This window comes from Acipenser ruthenus, chromosome 24, assembly GCF_902713425.1.
Source record: "Acipenser ruthenus chromosome 24, fAciRut3.2 maternal haplotype, whole genome shotgun sequence".
Classification (NCBI taxonomy): Eukaryota; Metazoa; Chordata; class Actinopteri; order Acipenseriformes; family Acipenseridae; genus Acipenser; species Acipenser ruthenus.
Window position 1 is genome coordinate 25,967,124 of NC_081212.1, and position 21,344 is coordinate 25,988,467.

Genomic DNA, 21,344 nt, shown 5'->3' on the forward strand with positions numbered 1-21,344 from the left:
GCACTTTACAGGCACATAGAAGATGACCCACGTTATTAATGGCAAGACTATGACAGAGTGGCAACGATACAGGCAAGCTGCAATGACTCAGGCTCTGAAGGGAGAGCGGGACTTGGTTTTATGGGGCTTTATTGGTTTAAACTGTTCCAAAATACAAAAAAAAAGTGAAAAAAAAACATTCAGTGGTACAAAAGAAAATAATCCCTCAGAACTAATCCCTCCCCCTCCCCCAAACAGACATGGTCAGATATGAGTCCGGTTTGGTCTCAAAAGAATAAGTGCATAGTCAAGGAACAGGAACAGGGAAAAAAATAAAATAAAAAAATAACCATGACATTCTGGTATTACATTGTTCTCCTAGCCTCTTTGAAACAGGTTTCTTCTGCCCGCCGCACTCTGTCTGTGCCGCTCCCAGATTCCTTCCTCCAGATCACCTGGGTCAAGTCATTCTGCAGTACTCAATATTTACTGATTTGCTTTCATTTAATAAAAAAAAAAAAAAAAAAAAAAACACACAAAAAATACACTCCTTTCCATTTCCTTCCCCATTAATCTCTGCTGGGTGCTTTACAACTCAACCTTCTTCTTCTTCTTGGATTTGTTCTCATCCTCGCTCACCACTAGAGGCTGGGAAGCCTCTTTCTTCAGGTACTGGATGAAGTCTTTCACCTCACGGCTTCCCTGCATTACAGATGGAATGAAACTGTTAGACAAGCCTGTCAGGACCCAAATCAACACACGAGTGGAACAGTCAGAAAGAAAGAAAAGTGATATCAGACTGATCTCCACATGGCTGATTCTTCAAGAGGCCGTGTGTTCATGACATCACAGCTGCAAGATGTGGTATTTAATATTTTAATTTTAAAAAAAGGTCAGGAGTTAGCAAACAAAATGAATAGCCACAAATGTGTACACACCTCGTATTTCTTTGGGCTTTGCTTGTTGCCAGCTGGAGAGAAGAAAATGGTGGGGAAGCTGAAACAGAAAATAAATGAGGTCAGAGGGAGGCCCACAAATTTGGTTCCTCTCTAACAAATCCATAATGACTCGTTCAGACTCTGCGTTCTAGTCACTACTAAACCAGGGGCAGGCATTCGAGCTGGATGTCCAGCCGGATATCGAAGAGAGGAGGGCAAAGCCAAGCTTACCCCCGGACTTCATATGGAGAGGGAACATCATTGGCTGTGGCGTCCATCTTGGCAATAACTATGTTGGGATCATTTGCCAGCTAGAGAGAGAAGAGAGAGAAAGGTTAGCACAGATGTACTGGGTACATCCTGCAGCATGTATCTAGTTAGACACAGAGCAGCCTGCCCACCTTCTCTCCCAGCTCGTTATATTTGGGCTCCAGGCTCTTGCAGTGTCCGCACCATGGGGCGTAGAACTCGATTAGAACATCCTTCGAGTCGTCATTCACAATCTCATCGAAGTTCTCAGCAACAAGCACCTGTGAGGGAGAGCCAGGAGCAGTTGGTTAGAACACACACACACACACACACACACACACACACACGTTCAACTCAGGGTCACACAGACTATGCACAACAGTGACCAGGATAACAAAAGCCACAAATGCTTGCAAATCAAAAGTCATGTCCTCACCTTCACTGGGCCATCATTGTTCTCAGGGACTGGCTCAGACTTGAGGTAGCGTTTGAGGTTCCCATCAAAGTAATCCTGCAGGAATTGCTCCAGTGCTTTCCCATCACGCCTGCAAGTGGGGGAAGCATGGCTCAGTAAAGACAGTGTCCCACCCGAAGATCGGACATACAGCAGCTGCACTCAACAGTCCTAACCCATTTCATGAAAGGCAGTGAAACTTAGTTGACAGTGACTTGACCTCCTTGTACCCAAGATCCACGCTGCTATTAGACTGGGTAGGACCACTTCACAAACCACACCGACCCATCCTAAACTTGAGAGTTAAGCCCTAAGGAAAGGCAATGAATGGATTTGTGCATTAACCCAGTGCACCACCCCTAGATACAGACACCCAGCGCTGCTGTGCTTGTACTCACGAGAACTCCTCCTGCATGGCGTATTTATCTCCCTTGGCAGTCTTGATGCCGACCACTGGCAGCTCCCCTGTGCTTGTTTCCAGTCCAAACTCTGCCAGGTCCTGGCTGAAGGCGTTCTTGTTTGCCACAGCGAAGTTCAGCTTCTTCCCCTGGTCCACAAATGTCTTGGCCACCTTCATCACCCTACAAGGGGCGGGGGAGGGAGAGACTGGTCAGACTCATGTTCTACTGTCATATTACAGCTATTTTCTACAGAGCAAAACTTGTAGAGGAAGCTTTGTGCACCAGACAACTCGTTTAATAAAACGCAAAATCAAAGGTTGTGACTTGCCAGAAGTGCCTTTTAATATTCTTACCTGTTTCTCCAGTAATTGGACCCCTTGGCGTTTTTCTCGTAATCCACATCATAGTAGGCCACCAGCAGGTCCTTGCCTTTGATCTGGTCCTTGTTGTCCTCCGTCATGTGTGGGCAGAGCCCAAAGCTGTGGAGAGAGGCCGCACAGTGGAATCGTCAGGACAACAACAATTCTACAAAGCAAAGTTGCGGGGTATACAAATACATCTTTATTAGGTCCAAGCACCATGCAACAGACCACAGGAGTGGTGCTTTAGCCTTTGTAAAAGCGGCTGTGGTCAGCTGGCCGGACACTCACATGTTGTCCTGGATGAACTTCTTGATTTTCCCGCTGGTGTATTTCTCCTCGCTGAAGGTCACACTGCTCTCCTCAAACTTGTTGTTGAGACGTGGCGGGCGGAACAGGATGATTCCCCTGGAGGAACACGCACACAGCAAAAAACGCTGTTAGTTATTGTGAAGGCTGTTCCTTCAGTCAGGAAAGCAGAGATTACATTTAGAAGCAGCATCGAAATCAGATGGAGCATTGGTTGCCGTTTCTTTCGTTTTAATCACTTACTGCGACAGTTAAAACAGACACATGAAACGTGCTGATAAACAAGTGGTTTTGCAGATCATGCTTATAATGGGTTGGCATGCAAGCTGTGCGCGTGTCCAGCAGAGACCTGGTATGCGCGAGACAGACACCTACTCTCCCTGGAAGCCGTGCTTCTGCAGCAGGTCCTTGTTGTTCGTGTGAGCGAAGCGATACGAATCCCGCAGGGAGCTGGCTGCCTTCAGGAACTCTGCCTGAGCACTGCTGTCCCCGTCCGCAAAGAAACCTGCAGGCAGGCAGAGAAAGGAAGATCAAGGAGTGCCTCCCAAATCCATTACACACAAAATACATTGTTGGAAAAACGCATGTTCTGTTTGACCACCAGCACCACCACCACACATGAATCTGGTCATTATCAAAATACCGTGCACAGGATAAAACTGAAACTGCAAAACGCAGACGCCCGTTTCCTGACGAGAGGTGCGCTCTACTCTACCCTGCCAGTGCCGAGCGCTCCTTACCCACGACGCTGGCGTCTCGCTCCCCGGTGAACTTCTCAAAGTCAGCGGCGGTCTTGATCTCCACTGAGGTGGGTCCTGCCTGCTTCTTCAGGTGGCTCACAATCCCATCTGGTGGAAGATGGAAATCATGTGAGCGAGAGGTACCGAGAGGTAACACAGGGGTCTAAACAGCAGTGGAGCTAAAGACTGCCACGGTTTAAATATTAAACATGTGGACCAAACCTGTCAGATCTTACTTTCAAAAGAAAATAAATACTGTCAAGAGATTCACACGCATTGCTACAGATGGTTTTCACAGTCTGCGTCTTTCAGGGATTTAAACAAAATAGCGGCATTCAACCTTTTAGATCAGCTGAACAGAGGCTAATGCATGCTCTGCAAAGAGGATTGTAAAACATGTAAACCCGCACCTGCTGTGCGGGGTCCATCGTAGGCCCCGGAGTCCTCTCCATCTCTGAAGATCTTCAGGGTGGGGTACCCGCTCACACCAAACTTGTTACACACGTTGGTGTTGGCTGTGCAATCAACCTGGAGAAACAAGCCCGGTTTCACACAAGAACTTCAACTCAGAAATGCATTTTTAACTTTCAATATTTTACGGCATGAAGTAAAATCCAATGCATTTACAGAGTCTCAGGTTTAAGACCTAAATAAAGTCCCAAAGGCAGCTGGTGTCAGACACAAACAGGGGATTCAAATTTGAATGCCAAAACAGACTCCTACAATTTAGCATGTCAGGGAAGCCTTAGTAAACAGGAATAGCTCAATACACATGACCAAATCCACATTATGGAGCCCAAAGGCCTGGGTGAGCTACAAGCCCAGCATACCTTTGCCAGAGAGACAATCCCTTTAAGACGTGTGGCAGCCGACTCATACTCCGGAGCCAGACGCTTGCAGTGACCGCACCTGGAAGAAGAGAGAGAGACGAGGCCGTGAACTGCAGAGACCAAAGGAAAACACAAAGTTCAGAGAGGATTCGGTTTTGTCGTTTGCTTAAAACCTTTCAGTCCTGAATTCTTCTTGTTGAGCTGAAGAATGCAAAATTAAAAAAATGAGCTCCTTTGAGTACACATGAGAAAAGGACAAAAACATGACCTATTTTGGTAAATGAGACTTTCAAATTCCCTGTCAGTACCTGAAGAACCCTAAACCCCACATATTGAACAATAACTCAGTAACTACTGTGCAAGCATCTTCATCCTCAAACTTCAGCACACGTTTGTACTCACTTGTATAACAATACAGCTGATCTATTTCTCACTTGCCTTTTATCACTACAATACAGAAACCTTACATTAACATACGGCACCAAGACCAGGACTGAAAGGGTTCTATGAAAACCAAGACGGTTTTCAATGGGGCTACCCAGTTGCAACATAAAAAAAGCTGCTCACAATATATACAATTTAACAAAGAGGCAATGCACTGAGGACTAGGTGCAGGGATGCAAATAAGCCTCCTATTGCATAGCAGTTTCACCCATTCCAGGTTTTGATACAAGTCTGATCAGCCCCAGTGTATAGGTAACAAGACAAACAGGATCTCTGACATTGCAGAGGAGGAAGGATGACTCCTTTTAGATAAGGGAGGCATGGCAACGCCAGGGAACAAGTAATCCCTCCAGTGACGTTGTGTAAACAAGACCATATTAAGCAATTAAAGCAAACAGCTGAGTGTTGTTAAGAACCAATGCCTAGCAAATCCTTAAGTCAGGAAACACTATTGCACAAGGAAGCATACCAGAACAGGCTGGCCAATCACAGGACGACACCAGTCGCCAGCCAACGAATCACAGCGCAACAACAATGCAGTGCTCAACCCCTACACTTCCTTAGCAACCCCACCCACTGCAACCAGGGGAACTGCAGTGCAGACTGCATTGCTGGGATTAAAGCCAATGCCAAATGCTGTTGAAGAGCAGGAGGGGGAATTACCAGTCATTGTAACTGTACACTAATACAACTGGGTTCCCTCAATGCTGCTACAGACACTATACTCCGAACCACACTGGAGCAGGGCCAGGACTTCCACTCTCCCCTGGGAAGTACCTAGGGATGGCAAGCAGTCTCCCATTGCACAGCAGTTTGATCCATTCCTGGTTTTACAAGGAGTTTAATAAGACACACCTGAGCTTCACACCTATACACTGTGGCTAGTGAACCTCATAGTAAAACTGCTAAGCAACAGCACGATATACCAATGATGTAAGGACTGTGCAATTGCTTTTATCCAGGAGTTGTGAAAAGTCAGCCTACTTTCAGACCACACCACGTCATACCCCCTCTACAGTGAGAGAGTAGAGTTGACGGAGGGTTACTACCCGAGTAACTACTCCAGCTACAACCGCTCAGTTAATATAGTTTCCTAAATGACACACGTGTCACGGAAAGTGTTACTGTGCCAAACCTTTTTGGGGGGATTTTTCTATATTAAATGAGATGTAACCGATCAACACGAAAACACCCTGTTAAACTATATTGAAAAGCAACGATATATATGAACTCGTTTGGCTTTAGAAAGGTCTATGCGAGATTACGCAATCCTATATCAATGAGAGAGATGTATGGAATATGCGAGGGCATGTCGCTGGCTTAGTTAGATACATTCGCTTAACACTGTTCAAGCACCGCCTTCAAATGGTAGGTGCAAAGTCTGTTGGGTGTACCCGGGTTTGTGTAATGACACATCCGGTACAGACGTTAGACACCTTCACGTGTAATTTAAATAAACTCAGACTGCAGAGAGGGGCTTGTAGTCGTGAGATATCCCAACTAACACGAGAACCGCGGAACAACAAGTACTGATAGAGCCATTTAAAACATAATAGAAAGAACCGAGAGAGTGCTGAAGATATGTCACGGATAAGTGAGAGTTGATACTGGTAATTGTAACCAAAAAAAAGGCGCCTGTTCTCAAAACCTCGGCATGGGAGTGGAGTAGCTGAATGAAAGTGAAAGTTCATCACATTTACAAAATGCAAAACACCTGAGGCCTAGACTTACAGCATCACAATAGTGATGGAACCAATTAAAATGTGATGCAAAAAACAAACAATTATTCAATTATTATTGAACATGTTGGTTATGCTAATCTTAATTCTGTTAAAAGGGATAGCAAGGAGACAAAAAGTTAAAATGATGCACGCAAAAACACGGAATTAAAAAAATATATTAGCACCTTTCAATTTTTATTTTTTTAGATAATAAAGTAAACCCTTGCGCACATGTGAGCACCATTATTGTTTATGTATCAGAGTAATGCGGAAACTTATGCATGGATTATGAAATGGGGATTCTCACATAAAAAGGGGGTGTTTTTTTTCTTCATTTATTTAAAATTAATAAATTGATAATAAAACTTACCAAGGTGCAAAAAACTCCACCAAAATCAATTCGTGGTTTCCAATCCTGCTTTCAAAATCATCATCCGTGAACTCCAGGACATCGCTGGCCTTCGCTGCAACAGCGAGAAAGGCGAGGAAAACGATTTGTAACATTGTTCGGCTCTGTGCTACAACTATATCAATAAAAATAAAAAGCTCTAGGAGATCTATACAAAAATCGGGAGCGCCTGTGAATTGATGCAGATGAGAGTGAGTGCTGGATTGCCGGGCCTGCAGAACCAGACAATGAAAAAAGAAGAATATTGCGCTGAAGAAGGCTGCTTGATACCAGGACTTCCCAAAGTAACCAAAGTGTGGCAGCTCACCATTGGACTTTTACTCGCGTCATCTAGGTCTCAAACAGCCAATCAGAGCCATGCACAGAGGCGCCGCAGAGTTTAACTACTTCAGAGCCTAGCACACAAACCGCAAGCTCTCGGTTTCCTGCTTCTTACAAACTATCTGACCAATGAATAGCTTCAACTCAAACGATTATAGCAGCAGCAGACTGAATTGGGTTATGAGACTGACATATTACCCATACAACTATGAATGAGATATAAAAAAAAAGTTTATTAAATGCTCCACATCTTGCATTATGTTAAAGGGTAGCGAGAGATAAGTGTACTGACATTCCATTACGCCGTCAATTGAGCGACGTCATTAGTTTTGCCACTATGACGTCATAATTCAAAGGTTGTATGCCAGCCTATGGATTGTGATGTGACAGAAAGTTGTGTTTGCACAGGAAAGAGATCACCTGATATTACCCTTTCACTGCAATAACCAAGACAATGGATACTGAGGTAACTATTTCATACACTAGTTTTATGTACCATGTTTTAAAATGTTTTACCAGGAAGAACCATTGAAATGAAAGTAACTTTATGGGGTAATTGACAAGGACGTATTGCAGGAATAAAATCTACTGCAAGCACCTCTCTTTACTGCTTTGTTATCAGCCTTACAGAAACCCGAAAAAACTACATGTTTATTTAAAAAAACAAAAATGATTGGGTCCAGGTAGATAGACTTCCAGATTACTAAAACTGTAGTTTATTGATGATACTGACAATACATGTGTCAGGCAGTAATCAGCTTATAACCATTTTCAATTGAACTGAATTGAAGAAGTGAATTTAAAAGGGTGTTGTGTTCCCCTTCTTCAGGAGTCTCCGAGCCCTGTCGAGGAGGAGAAGGAGAAGGTAAAAAAGAAAGAGGAGACAGAGGAGAAGAAGAAGAAGAAGGGGATATCAAAGCCGGCAGTCCAGGATAACGTCCTGCCAAGGGCTGAGATCATCCGCTCCAAACTCATCCACAGCTTCTACCTCCTGGGACCCCCAAATACAGCACCAAAGATGTGCTCGGTACGCCCCCTTCACCCCTTCCTGAGAAAGATCAGATGCACGGGACCCCCAATACAGCACCAAGGACGTACTCGGTACACCCCCTTCACCCCTCCCTGAGAAAGATCAGGTGCACGGGACCCCCAATACAGCACCAAGGACGTGCTCGGTACACCCCCCTCACCCCTCCCTGAGAAAGATCAGGTGCACGGGACCCCCAATACAGCACCAAAGACGTGCTCAGTATGCCCCCCTCACCCCTCCCTGAGAAAGATCAGGTGCACGGGACCCCCAATACAGCACCAAAGACGTGCTCGATACACCCCCTCACCCCTCCCTGAGAAAGATCAGGTGCATGGGACCCCAAATACAGCACCAAAGACGTGCTCAGTATGCCCCCCTCACCCCTCCCTGAGAAAGATCAGGTGCATGGGACCCCAAATACAGCACCAAGGACGTGCTCGGGACAGTACACCCCCCTCACCCCTCCCTGAGAAAGATCAGGTGTGCGGGACCCCAAATACAGCACCAAGGACGTGCTCGGTACGCCCCCCTCACCCCTCCCTGAGAAAGATCAGGTGCACGGGACCCCCAATACAGCACCAAGCACGTGCTCGGGACAGTACACCCCCCTCACCCCTCCCTGAGAAAGATCACCAGGCCCTGTCCCAGGGTGTGGCCAGCTCAGGTTGAGAATACAGAGGTGCTGGGGGAATGGTGGCTTTAGGGGGTAAATGGAAAGGGGATTCTGGGGAGTTAGTGCTCTATGGCCTTTGGCCTTTTTTATCATTTTCTATGACAACATGGCTCACTTTTAAGATAAAAACAGAAAATATAATTAATTAAAAACAAAATAATACATGATTTATGAATTTCTGACAAGCTGTATTGACAGACTATTGGGTTATATGGTCTGACTCACTCTATTAAATAAGCAGAGTTTTGGGAAAATTGTAGGAATTACCTGTTTCTATAAAAAGTGTCATAGCTCAGCCCTGCCACTGATGTGCCACTGACAGTCTGCCTCATTTTGAACCCCAGGAGCCCCCCTATCAGTGACAGGTACAATTGTAGCCCTTGTCAGCCTGCAAGGGAGTGGTTGGTCTGACTGAGAGGAGTAATGCAGAGATGTAGAGCAAGGAGCAAGTTCATTGTCTTTATTGGCATTTGCAGGCTGCTCACCTGCTGCAGTATGTTATCAGAGAAGCAGGGAATAGAAAGGTCTCTAACAGTCCTGCCCTGTCCTGCCTGTCTGCACAGTCCCTGGGTGGACTTTAACCCTCCTATAGTAAATTATTAGTGAAACAACTGCCCTCCGTTCAGGTCATGATGAGCTTTCGCAAATACTTTACTGTTGAGATATCTGCTGATCTCTCTCTCTCTCTCTCTCTCTCTCTCTCTCTCTCTCTCTCTCTCTCTCTCTCTCTCTCTCTCTCTCTCTCTCTCTCTCTCTCTCTCTCTCTCTCTCTCTCTCTCTCTCTCTCACAGATCCAGCGGTTCTGAACAGGCTGATGCTGGAGGATTCTCATCAGCTCATGCGGTTCGAGATCTGCCCCCTGCGCTGCTCCGTCATCACAGACCAGGACCGCAGACGCAACCGCCTCAAGAACCGCTGTGCCTACTACCCCCCGCTCAACATGTGGGCACACTGGGTCCTGGAGAGTATCCTTACCCTCTACACAATACTGTCAATGTAGCTTCACCTGCCCATACACTACAGAGATACCATTGCAATACTGCCAATGTAGCTTCACCTGCCCATACACTACAGAGAAACCATTGCAATACTGATAATGTAACAGCTTTGTTTAATCTTGCCTACACTGTTGTGTCACTAACCCTGACGTGTAAGTTGCAGAAAAGAAAGCTATTTTTCCTGAACAAATGCACGCTCAGGTGAGATATTTGTAAACACCATTCTCTTCCTGATCATACTCAACACCATCGTGCTGGGCGTCCAAGCAGGTAATCTTGGGGGAGAGTGCTGGAATTTGTTTGAATTTTTTTTTTTTTTTTACTGAACTGCCCCCTGCTCCCTCAGAGGTGTTTGACAACATGGACCCCAGCATGGACATGCTGAAGCTGGCCCTGGACGTGCTGGACTGGAGCATCCTGGACATCTTCCTGATAGAGATCCTGCTCAAGTGGATCGACAACTTCGTCAGCTTCTGGAAGAGCACCTGGAACATCTTTGACTTCGTTGTGACTGTGTTGGTAAGAAACAGTGCAAATAATTCCCAGGATCCTCACTCTTCAAATCCCTCCTGCTTCCCAATCCCTGAAAAAAAATGTTTCGCCAATGTTTCCTTGTTTTAATATACATTATTTTAGTTTAATAAAAAAAGAAAATATAGCAAATTATAAGGCAATTATAATCTAATAATAAACACTTCAATCAAGGAGGGAGGGAGCGAGATAGAGAGAGAGAGAAAACACAAAGTAGAAGTAAGAAAGAAAAGGCGGAGAGTCATGTCTGGTCTAAAGAACAGTGACGTTTGGGAGCAAAGGCAGGCGTACATTCTTTTATTCTTTCATTGTTTTTGTCCGGCAGTCCATTCTCCCTGAGCTGATGAAAGCCCAGGAAGGGTTAAATTCCTCAAACCTGGATTTTGTGAAGCTTATCCGGATATTCCGCATCCTCCGATCCTTGAAAATGGTCTCCAAATTCCGGCAAGTGAGGATCATTGTGCTGGCCATCTCCAAAGCATTTAAGGTACGCACATGGATCATCCCATTTGCACAGTGCTTAACTGCCAGCACAGAGTCAGAAAGATTCACTGTGGTGGTTCCTAACACTGTCCTTACCATGAAATCTTTCAGCACTAAATCATTTTACAGAAAAAATGACCCTAGGATAACTGAATAACTAGATTCAGTGCCCCATACTGAAAATGCATTCAAAAGGCATAGATATGTATTAGTATGTTGGACTTGATTATTGCAGTATTGTATGGAGTTATTGTTTCTACACCTGTTAGTAGATCTGCTATGCTGAGAGAGTGTTAGTGACATATTTACAATGGGAATTTAAATTCAATACACAAATGCTCTTTTGCAAATCAGTTACAATAATTGCCCACCAGGTGGTGTTGTGTGCTGAGCTAAAGGAATCGCGTTTCATGTGTGAATCGCAAGTGCTTGCTCCCATAAACGGCAGGGGATATCTGTTCCTCCTAGGCTATGAGCTTCATTTTGCTCCTCCTGGTAGTCTTCACCTATATCTTTGCTGTGGCTGGAGTCATATTCTTCCAGAGCTATACTCGCTCTGACCGGCCAGACCTCATCTACAACAAGAACTTCAAGTGAGTGTCTGTCTATGAGCAGCTCAGAAGAGTGCTGGGCTGCAGTGTGGACGGTGGTGGGTTTGAGTAACTCAGTAGTTAGAGTGCACATTTGCAGTGTAGAAGGTAGTCCTGATCGCAGGTCTCAGAGCTCAGCCCGTCATGTTCTCTCACACATTCCTGAATTGAAAGGGTCACTACACTGCTGTGCATAAACTGACTGTCATTTTAATGAAAGAGAGATCACGTTGCCTTTGTTTGTATTATCCTACCGGGATTCCCATCTTCCCGTTTTCCCCCTCCAGTGAACAACTTCCAGATGATCCGGAACGACCTGTCCAAGGAGGTGAAGCAGATTGAGACCCAGCAGAGAGCCGATCTGTTCAAGGCCGAGATCATCAACAGGTGAGGCAGCGTCCTTTAGAAAGTTTATCATCATCAGTGTGAGCACATTATCATTCATCATCATCATCAGTGTGTGCACGTTATCATTCATCATCATCAGTGTGTGCACATTATCATTCATCATCATCAGTGTGTGCACGTTATCATTCATCATCATCAGTGTGTGCACGTTATCGTTCATCATCATCAGTGTGTGCACGTTATCGTTCATCATCATCAGTGTGTGCACGTTATCGTTCATCATCATCAGTGTGTGCACGTTATCGTTCATCATCATCAGTGTGTGCACGTTATCGTTCATCATCATCAGTGTGTGCACGTTATCGTTCATCATCATCAGTGTGTGCACGTTATCGTTCATCATCATCAGTGTGTGCACGTTATCGTTCATCATCATCAGTGTGTGCACGTTATCGTTCATCATCATCAGTGTGTGCACGTTATCGTTCATCATCATCAGTGTGTGCACGTTATCGTTCATCATCATCAGTGTGTGCACGTTATCGTTCATCATCATCAGTGTGTGCACGTTATCGTTCATCATCATCAGTGTGTGCACGTTATCGTTCATCATCATCAGTGTGTGCACGTTATCGTTCATCATCATCAGTGTGTGCACGTTATCGTTCATCATCATCAGTGTGTGCACGTTATCGTTCATCATCATCAGTGTGTGCACGTTATCATTCTTCATCATCAGTGTGTGCACGTTATCATTCATCATCATCAGTGTGTGCACGTTATCATTCTTCATAATCATCTCTTTGCTTTGCAGGAGGATGAGTCAGATGAAACTCACAGATGGGTAGGATTGTTTTGTTTTATATTACCAGCCAGATTAAAGACTAATGTTAATTGCAATGATAGCATTTACCTGGTACAAATGGTACATTCTAACACAGCTTCATTTGCTCTCGATACATAATAAATCTGTAATCCCATCAAACAAAGCTAGATGTCGCCAGAACCCAGAAATGTGCAGTTTTATCGGATGTTACTGATTTGTCATAGAAAATACACACTACTTCTGCACTGAATGTTTGAAAAACATTTTTAAAAGTTTATAGGAAAGTTTTTGATTATGAAACAATAATGCCAAATATATACTCTTAAAGAACTAGCCAACTTCATGGTCACAATGAAGGGGTTCTCTGATTCTTCCAGCCCCGCCCAGGACCCTCCACCAGAGGGCAGCAGTGAGAAGCCTAGCTCAGAACAGACCCCCACAGAACTCCCGGTCCACACAGTGAAACCCACTGCCAGTGCCACAGGTGAGAGACGGGGTGCCACTGTAGGCATGCTTAAGGTCTCATGCAACCACGTCCAGGATGCATGTTCATTCTAACTGATATTTTGTAATACTGAAATAAGTGCCTGCTCGCTGTGTATTAAGGTCATGGTTTCACAGAGGAAGTCTGGAATGTTTTTTTGAATGCAGATAAAACCCATGACTGAAAACCCATGACATGACCAGCATTGTGGCCTCAGGGCCTGAAGTAAATCATTTATAATGGATCACATTTTAAAATCTGATAACGATATATATAATGATACATTGCGAAGTTCTATTCATGAATGATGATAAGAGACAATCAGACAGAGGTTAAGCTCACTAAGCAGCCCAGCTTTGTCCATTCTCTTCTGATAATATCTCAGTGTCTCCCTGCCCCAGTGCTTGATTTGAATGCCATTGTCTTGTGCAGACTGGAATGCCTATGTGGAGGATAACCTGAGTGTGATGCGTGACCAGGAGGAGGATGAGAAGGTGACGTGGCCCCGAGACTCCCTCTTCAGGTACTTTGAGCTGCTGGAGAAACTGCAGTACAACCTGGAGACGTGCAAGAGGCTGCAGAACATGGCAGGTAGGGGCCACGAGATAGGACTGGAAGGAATAGGCTGCAGAATGTGGCAGGTAGGGGCCACAAGACAGGACTGGAAGGAAAAGGCTGCAGAACGTGGCAGGTAGGGGCCACTAGACAGGACTGGAAGGAATAGGCCGCTGGAGGGGAAGTGGACCATGTAAAATCACCAATGGTGAACCAACAGTAAAATCTAGAATGACTCAAATTGCTAAATAAGGCAAGTGTATTTCGACTGTTCTTGAAACCCAGTGAGACCACAGTGGGCTCAAAACAAGATCTATCAATACTATATATCAGGGGTACTGAGCGTAGCAGTGGTAATGAAGCTTTATAGAACATACCATTACATCAGCACTGCACATAGTAAAAACACTGGGAAACATGCTACACGCATGGAAAAGTGAAATTACTTGCATTCATATTTCATTGCATTAATAACAGCCACATTCGGTGTACGTGACTTCCTCACTGTGTGATGATCGTAGCCAGTTCCCCACTAATAAGTTCGAGAATGACTTCACTGGTTGACAGTCTGGTGATCTGCTCTTGTGCATGTTGTTGTGTTGCAGCTCAGGCTCTGATGAATTTCCACACCTACTAAGAAAGACTTCACTGTGTGTGTGCCTATCTACCAGCATCAGAGAAACCCTTCAACACTTTTAGCACAGCAGCACCAGCTAGACACTGCTGTCAATGCTCAATGAAAAGAATTCACGAGCAATAAAGTTTTCAAATTAAAGAAATAACATAGGTGCTGGGATTACTGAAACAAATAGTAATACTAGAAGATCTTCAGGCCAGACTGTGTTCACAGAATCATTTCACAGCCTGCATGGTGCCAGGACCTAACCCTTTCGTAGTCAGTGACCTCATATGGGGATGGATTTAAAAAAAAAAAAACAACAACTCTTTAGTCTTATATGGGGATGTATGGAAGACACAAATGCAGGAGAGCCTCATATGAGGACGCCATTTTTCCCCGCATATAAAGCAATGGGAAAAAATGTAAAACATTTTCAATAAAAAATGTATTTATGATGTGTCCGAAACTACTTTTTTCCAGATCTTTTTTTTAAAAAAATATTTCCTGCATGAAAGGGTCACAAACAAGCCTTTTCTTTGTGATTTCGAGACGCCTGGAGAAGACTTACAAGGAACAAGGAAAATGAAGAGACTTGTAATATGGTGCTGTTATGTTACCATGTTGTTGAGAAATACAAAACAAACACAAATCAAACTACTTCCAAGACGCATACTGAGGGTTGGAGTGGACAGAATTTCAATAGCAACGATTTTTATAAAGACAAAGTATTTTGTTTTAAGTGGATTTATACAATTCAGATGGCACTGCCTTTTTATTGTAACTGGCTGTCTTTTTTGAGGTTTTAAAGTTCTGGAAGAACACAAAACATTCCATACATATTTATATTACAAATAAAAAAATCAGACATTGGCAATGATAAATTCTAAAAGAAAAAACATCCATAATATTTACTGATAAAATTATACAAACACATCTTTTGTCATCCCCAGTAGTTGTTGCAGGTGTTACAGTTGTATTGCTGATCTGTATTATTTGAATTGTAATAGCCGGTGGGTTTGGATCATGCAGTAAGAGGTCATGTACACCCAGACGGGGGTAGAAGAGCTTGGTTTTGAATTGAAGGAATGCTTGCATGAACCTCTGAACACATTCACACTGCTGAAGCCACGAGCCAGACTTGTGTTACTAACATGTTACATTTGCAAGTCTAAAGTCAAACAAAGAAAGGAAGACCTTTTTAATGTAGCACAGTGTGTATGTGTGTGTACAGTACACATTGTAATAAAGCCAGGTGAAAGTATTTCACCTCTGCTCATATCACAACACAACTGCACAGGATGCGTACCTTTAATATTTGTAGTGCCTGGAAACGCTGTGGTTTTTAGTGTGTAATTCTGTCTCATCCTTATTCAGTGAAGAGTACCGACTTGGAAGATTCTAGATTTCCCCACAATGGGATCATAAAAAAATAAAACTGAATGAAAAAAGGTCCTGGGCTTTTAAAAGCTCTCCAGTGACCACTCAAAAAGACATCACGGAGGATTCCAAAGAGATTTTAAATGAGCATTACTCCTTCTGTTCAGTTTTATAAACTTCAGAAAAGTTTACTCTGATGAAGTGTACTTTTGGAACACTGCAGCCTGTGTCTGGTTCTGGATGCTCAGTATGGGGCACCCCAGAGCGACCCGTGCAAGTGGAGAACCAGCTGGATCAGAACCGAATGGATCACAACCAGGTGGATCAGTTGTTAAGCCGCACAGTAGGGTGCCACTGAGACACTGTCAGTCCTCCTCAGCCCATGAAGGCGAGCCCGGCCATGACGGTGAAGCCCAGCAGGATGAAGAGCACCTTGAGCAGGGGCCGCTCGGGGGAGTTGAGCTCGTGAGGCAGGATCTCCAGGAAGGTGATGTAAATGAAGGTGCCGGCTGCCACCCCCTCCAGCACTGCCTGGATCAGAGCCCCCGAGGCCAGCCGAGCCTCCATCACGCTGATCCCCACCGCGATCCCCAGCGGCGACATCATCGCAAACACGCCCACATAGGCCGCCACCCACAGGGGCGGCACGGCACTCTGCACCAGCTTCACCGCCAGGCTGAACACGATGATGCTCTTATGCACTAGAATCGCAATGCAGATCTGCAGCACCTGGGCAGGGAGTGAGGAGGAGGAGAGTCAGCGACTTTCAATTCAAAAAGTCATTTCAGGAACTGAACCAATACAGCACACAACTTTGGGCCAGTCCATTCGCCAAAATACAGCATATCATTGTCCATATTACTATTATTATTATTAATTTTAAAATGACATCTCACTTCCATTTAAACAGCACCCATATTCTAGTTTTATTTTATTTAATTTTTTTAATTAAAATGCTTTGTTTTTAGTTCAATATATTTCATCTTTTAACCTTTGTTTTGCATCCGACTGCTTTGAAAATATGTTGTAAAGCTTTTCCTCTCCTAGCCCTCAACATGCTTACTGTATTCTTATAGAAAGTGTAGCACCCTGCACTGTTACCTTGGAGTCGGTGGTCTGCAGCCCTATAGCCAAGCCCTCGAACACAGAGTGAAGCGACAGGGACAGGAAGAGGATGAAGGATCGGAAGGATGAGTGTGCGTGGAAGTCCACGTGGATGTGCCGCCCGCTGCTCTCCACGTCTCGATGAGGGTGGAACCCGTGGGCGTGGCCTGATGGTGACAGAAGGGGCGTGGTCTCTCCAGATCTCCGCCCCGAATAATCCAGAACGAGGCGCTCGAGAATCAGGATCAGGAAGAAGCCTGATGCCATGATGAACTCAGCGAGGGGGAAGTTAGTCTGGAAAACAAATCAAAACAACAAAAAAAAAAGGTCAGAATTGCGATGTGGAATTGAGGGTCACAGACAGAGACAGGTCATTCCAGCTCGAGTGGACAACATTCTGGAGAGGCGTTTCCTCCATTTGTGGTTCATGAATGACAATAAGGGATGCTCCAGCTACCACTATAGAGTTATTATGGTTTTTATTACAGACAAACAGACAAAGCTGGAGGACTCACGTCAATGCCCCGAGCCTGCAGCTCCTCTGCGATGTCGGACAGGTAGTCTGGGATGATGTCCAGCAAGCAGGCAGACAGGAAGACGCCCCCTGCAAAGCAGCTGACGAGACTCTGCACCAGGCGGTGGGTTTCTAGGATCAGATAGAGAGTGGAGGAAGGAGAAAGCGAAAGTGAGGGAGATATAGGTCGGCACTTCCTATTATGCAACTGTGTGAAACAGAACAGAGTGTGAAAAAAGCTTCACCATTTAGCTGTACTTCCCCAAAACCGCTCTCTTGGTCCTAGAAAGCTGCAGAACACAGCAGCCTTTGGAAAGGCATTGGAATGCTTTTTAAAAACAAAGACAATGGCAGTGGAATTCAATGTAAAGAAGAATGAAGCTTTGTTTAAAATGATTAATGCTTTTTGTTTTTCTCTCCCAGGTGTTTTCCCTGCATTGGGTTCTGGGGGTTTTCAATATCCTTTGTATTTTACCACTCCTTGTGTAAACACGGCTTCTCTTCACAAAGCTCTTTGCAATTACTCTTCTAACTACAAAGCCTCAGGATGACTGTAGCTCCTGAGATGCCATGATTTGCGGTTAACTAGGCTGTGAGCTGCTGCCACAGTTATGACAGGTTATACAGAAACATCCTGATCAGACACAGCATTGGTTTAATGACAAGCAAAGTATCTATGAACAACCTGCTGTAGTCTTACAAGCGCGTGACATCTGTGTTGCTGTTCAGATGTCTCCTCAGTTGCACAAGGCAGGGTTGATACAGAACGTAACCATGCAAAAAGTCCTGGGAAACATCCAAACAAACAGCACCAGGAAACGAAGCTTCAAGACACAAGAAAATGTGCGCAGAAGTGGCCAAAAGTTAGGGCACCACTTCAAACTAAGCTTCCTATCCATTTTAACTGGAGACTAAACATCAAGGGATCGTGGTTTGATGACAAAGAGGTTCACATCCAGCTCTTCGGGCTCCAATAAAAAATGTAGTTGGATTTTTATGGAGGAAGGTTCACTCGCATGGTAATGTCACAGAGTCCACTTAACAGAATGCCTCTATTGTTTCAAGTTCACAGTAGAACAAAGTAACATTTAAAATTACTCTGGGGGGCAGTTTTTCTTAGAAATGCATTTCAGTGACTGTAAGATCCGTGATACAGAGAAATCTAGGGCAGCATTTACCAGCAGGAGTCAGCTGAGAGGATTTCCTCTTTTGAATATCTTGATTGACTGCACTTGATGAGTTTCTCCACACAATTATCGGCCCCATATTTAAAAATAAAAGCGGCTGTAGTTAATTATACAGACTGTACTGTATCTGATGCTAGTGTTCCCTATTTCAATGAAAGCCGCGCTGAAAACAAAGTCAGCATCTGCCATACACCCAACATATTTCACAGATAAATCTACCTGCCATAACAAACACAATCCAGGTGTGCTAAACGTCCCCTTACCTGTCCCGCTTGAGTCTCTGAACCACTTCATCCGGGCAGGTATGAACCCGCAGAGCAGCGTGAGCAGCAGCAAACCCACGAGCGCGCCCACCTTCACCTGCAGCAGGTACTCCATCTCGAGCTCTCCCCTGGGACTCTGCACGCTGTAAACCCGACGGGAAAGGTACACGGCGCGCTCCAATAGCCAATCTTATTAAAAACAAGTTATTCCAAAAGTAAAAGTAACTACCCTGGGGTTATGCTAAATAAAAAGGTGCAATCCAAACTAAATTGATTTTTTAAAAAAACGATTTTAAAACAAAGATCATTCCAATAACATTTAAAATGTATTGTATGATTAAAAGAATACCATTTTGCTATTTTTCAGCAGCAGATAACACGGATCACATTTTGCTAACTGTGTGAAAAACATATTTTTGCTTGATCTCAGATTTTGTCTCCGATTTTTGAATCGAGTGCTGCTGTTCAAAAAATCCTGGCACAACGCTGCTTTCAAGGCAATAAACAAACATTACTTTCGCCCCTCTCACAAAACTCTGTGTTTTACTTGTTTTACAGTCTTTTAAAACCTTCAACGCTGACGCTCTTGCCTGAGTGCAGTCGGTTTACGTCCCATTCGCTAATCTTTAAAGCGCTCAACCCAATGGCTCGCTGTGAACTAAGGGGCGGGGTCTTACTTAAACCCGTCTCTGTTTGAACTCAGACTATTGGTCAGATTCCTAAATGGAGGCGGGTGCTGATGAATGGGGGTTGTCCTGAGCGGTTCTGCAAACAAGCACATGATTTATACGCATGTGACCGTATCGAATTAAGGGCTGAGTCATAAGAGCGTACAGCTCACTGATCGAAGTGAGAAGTAATAGGGAGGGTACTGCATTGTAAAACGTGAATAACAACTTGGTTAAGCTCAGGGAAGAATGTTAAAAGCAAGGTAAAGCAGTACAGCCTTTATATACACTGATAAAGCATTAGCAGGAGTTTAGAGAGTGCTCGGTAAAACAGGCATGGTAGTATCAGACTGCAAACGATTTCCAAGTCTAGGTACAGCACACAAACCAGTATAAAACTTAGACAGGGTTACAAGACTTGCTTGTGAGAAACACAAGAGCAGAGGGTTGTTACTTGTCATTTCAAAGCCTTATTCTCAGCCACCTCTTTGTACTGTCGAACGCAGCAGGTCTAGCTGCAGCTTGGGTGTTTTTCATTTGAAAAAGCTGCAATAAAACAGCAGAAGAGCCATGGGGGCAGAGGGCAGAGATAACAGGAGATGTCTACTGCCTGATAAGCTCACAGTAAACGCTTAACCACCACTCCACCCCAGTCATGTGTTTCTTGCCTCTCAGTATGAGGTATTCCTATACAGATGCATGACTGTAGTCATGGTGCTGGACTGCAAACTTTTATGAAGTATCTGTACTTTAGGTATATAAGAAGAGGTTTATTTCAAGCAGGAAATGCCAAGACATGCGCGTTAATCCTCACTGACAATCCAGTGAGACTATAATGGTAATAGCATGGAATGAGCCATTGACAGAATAATACTACAGTGAACCCCCATATTATCAGGAATATCAGCATGATATGAACTCTTACACATTGCAATCCATTGCAGTACCATGCCACCACAGCAGTGTGCTGCCAGATCATCAGAGCTGTGCAATATTGGTTCAGATGCATTGTGTTGTCATCGCTGGTCACGCTGTGAATAGTTCTGCAAAGGTTTCTACAGATTAATACACTGGGATTACAATGCTGTCCCTCCCACCCATATTCACATTACATTCTCTAAGAGCCACAGTCGTTCCAAAAACAGCATCCGACAAAATTGGAAAGCACTGTAAGAGTGCTGCTCTATCCTCTCAGGGATCGTCTGGAAGCATGGACGGAACTTGAGGAGTCAGAACGTGACACCCTTGCTTTTTCTCATCCCTCGCCTGTCACTTGCGTTGCTCATCTGTACCGCCACCCTTCTCTTTCTGTCAATCATTTGGAAAGAGGAAGTATATGATCTGAATGTGACTCAGATACAGCTGCTGTGGTCCACACACACAGAAGGAATAGAAACTTGTTTAAGATGAATGATATATATCCCGCTGTAATAAAATTGCCAGTATTTCATTGGAATTGTCTCATTCATTGCTGGCCACCTGTGGGACTAGGTGCCTAACTATTAAACTGCAGGCAGCCTTCCCCGCAATATTGATTGATGAGTGAGCTCTAACACCTCCAGTTTCCAGTAGTCTGCCATTCATTTTCTGTGCTTTTTCCATGATTTCTTTCCCAGGCATCTCTGCTCTGTGCTGTGCTTGCATGTGCAGCACCGTTACTTTATTACACTTTTCTATGCTTTTTACAATGGCATACCTGCCCTACGAATGTTAAGAAGGACTTGTACAGTCTTTAATTAAACACTATTCTACTTTATCAAGCACTGCAACCCCCTTGTTCCCTGAATGACTTTCATTCCCACTTCTAAGCAGAAAGTTTCCAGAAGGTTGATGTTATTAAAGAAGGGGACTGTTACAAAGATCCTGGAAGTAAATATCTATTGGCCTTTTTACTCTCTCAGATAAATACATGCATTCAAAGTCCCTTTTTTGTTCCTTGA

The 21,344-nt window shown here is 44.3% G+C and overlaps 3 protein-coding genes across 3 annotated transcripts; 1 reads left to right on the forward strand and 2 right to left on the reverse strand.

Annotated features, from left to right (window-relative positions):
• Nucleotides 1-112: 112 nt before the first annotated feature.
• On the reverse strand, nt 113-7,120 carry LOC117429811 (protein disulfide-isomerase A3-like). The gene is made up of 13 exons (XM_034049651.3): nt 6,795-7,120; nt 4,260-4,338; nt 3,840-3,957; nt 3,430-3,537; nt 3,065-3,194; nt 2,672-2,788; nt 2,375-2,500; nt 2,019-2,201; nt 1,603-1,711; nt 1,319-1,447; nt 1,149-1,228; nt 918-975; nt 113-681 (listed from the first exon to the last, which is right to left on the reverse strand). Exons 1-13 carry the CDS (start codon nt 6,926-6,928, stop codon nt 568-570), a joined length of 1,485 nt encoding a protein of 494 aa, XP_033905542.3. The 5' UTR covers nt 6,929-7,120; the 3' UTR covers nt 113-567.
• A 488-nt stretch (nt 7,121-7,608) lies between these two features.
• On the forward strand, nt 7,609-14,355 carry LOC117429723 (cation channel sperm-associated protein 2-like). Its single transcript, XM_058999185.1, has 14 exons — nt 7,609-7,620; nt 7,984-8,019; nt 8,136-8,290; nt 8,660-8,703; nt 9,649-9,822; nt 10,057-10,125; nt 10,202-10,374; nt 10,712-10,873; nt 11,369-11,462; nt 11,747-11,846; nt 12,622-12,651; nt 13,011-13,117; nt 13,550-13,708; nt 14,278-14,355. Exons 1-14 carry the CDS (start codon nt 7,609-7,611, stop codon nt 14,307-14,309), a joined length of 1,347 nt encoding a protein of 448 aa, XP_058855168.1. The 3' UTR covers nt 14,310-14,355.
• Nucleotides 14,356-14,812: 457 nt separating this feature from the next.
• LOC117429399 (zinc transporter ZIP1-like) lies at nt 14,813-19,393 on the reverse strand. Its single transcript, XM_034048825.3, has 4 exons — nt 18,737-19,393; nt 17,288-17,418; nt 16,770-17,066; nt 14,813-16,397 (listed from the first exon to the last, which is right to left on the reverse strand). Exons 1-4 carry the CDS (start codon nt 18,849-18,851, stop codon nt 16,044-16,046), a joined length of 897 nt encoding a protein of 298 aa, XP_033904716.2. The 5' UTR covers nt 18,852-19,393; the 3' UTR covers nt 14,813-16,043.
• Nucleotides 19,394-21,344: the final 1,951 nt, after the last annotated feature.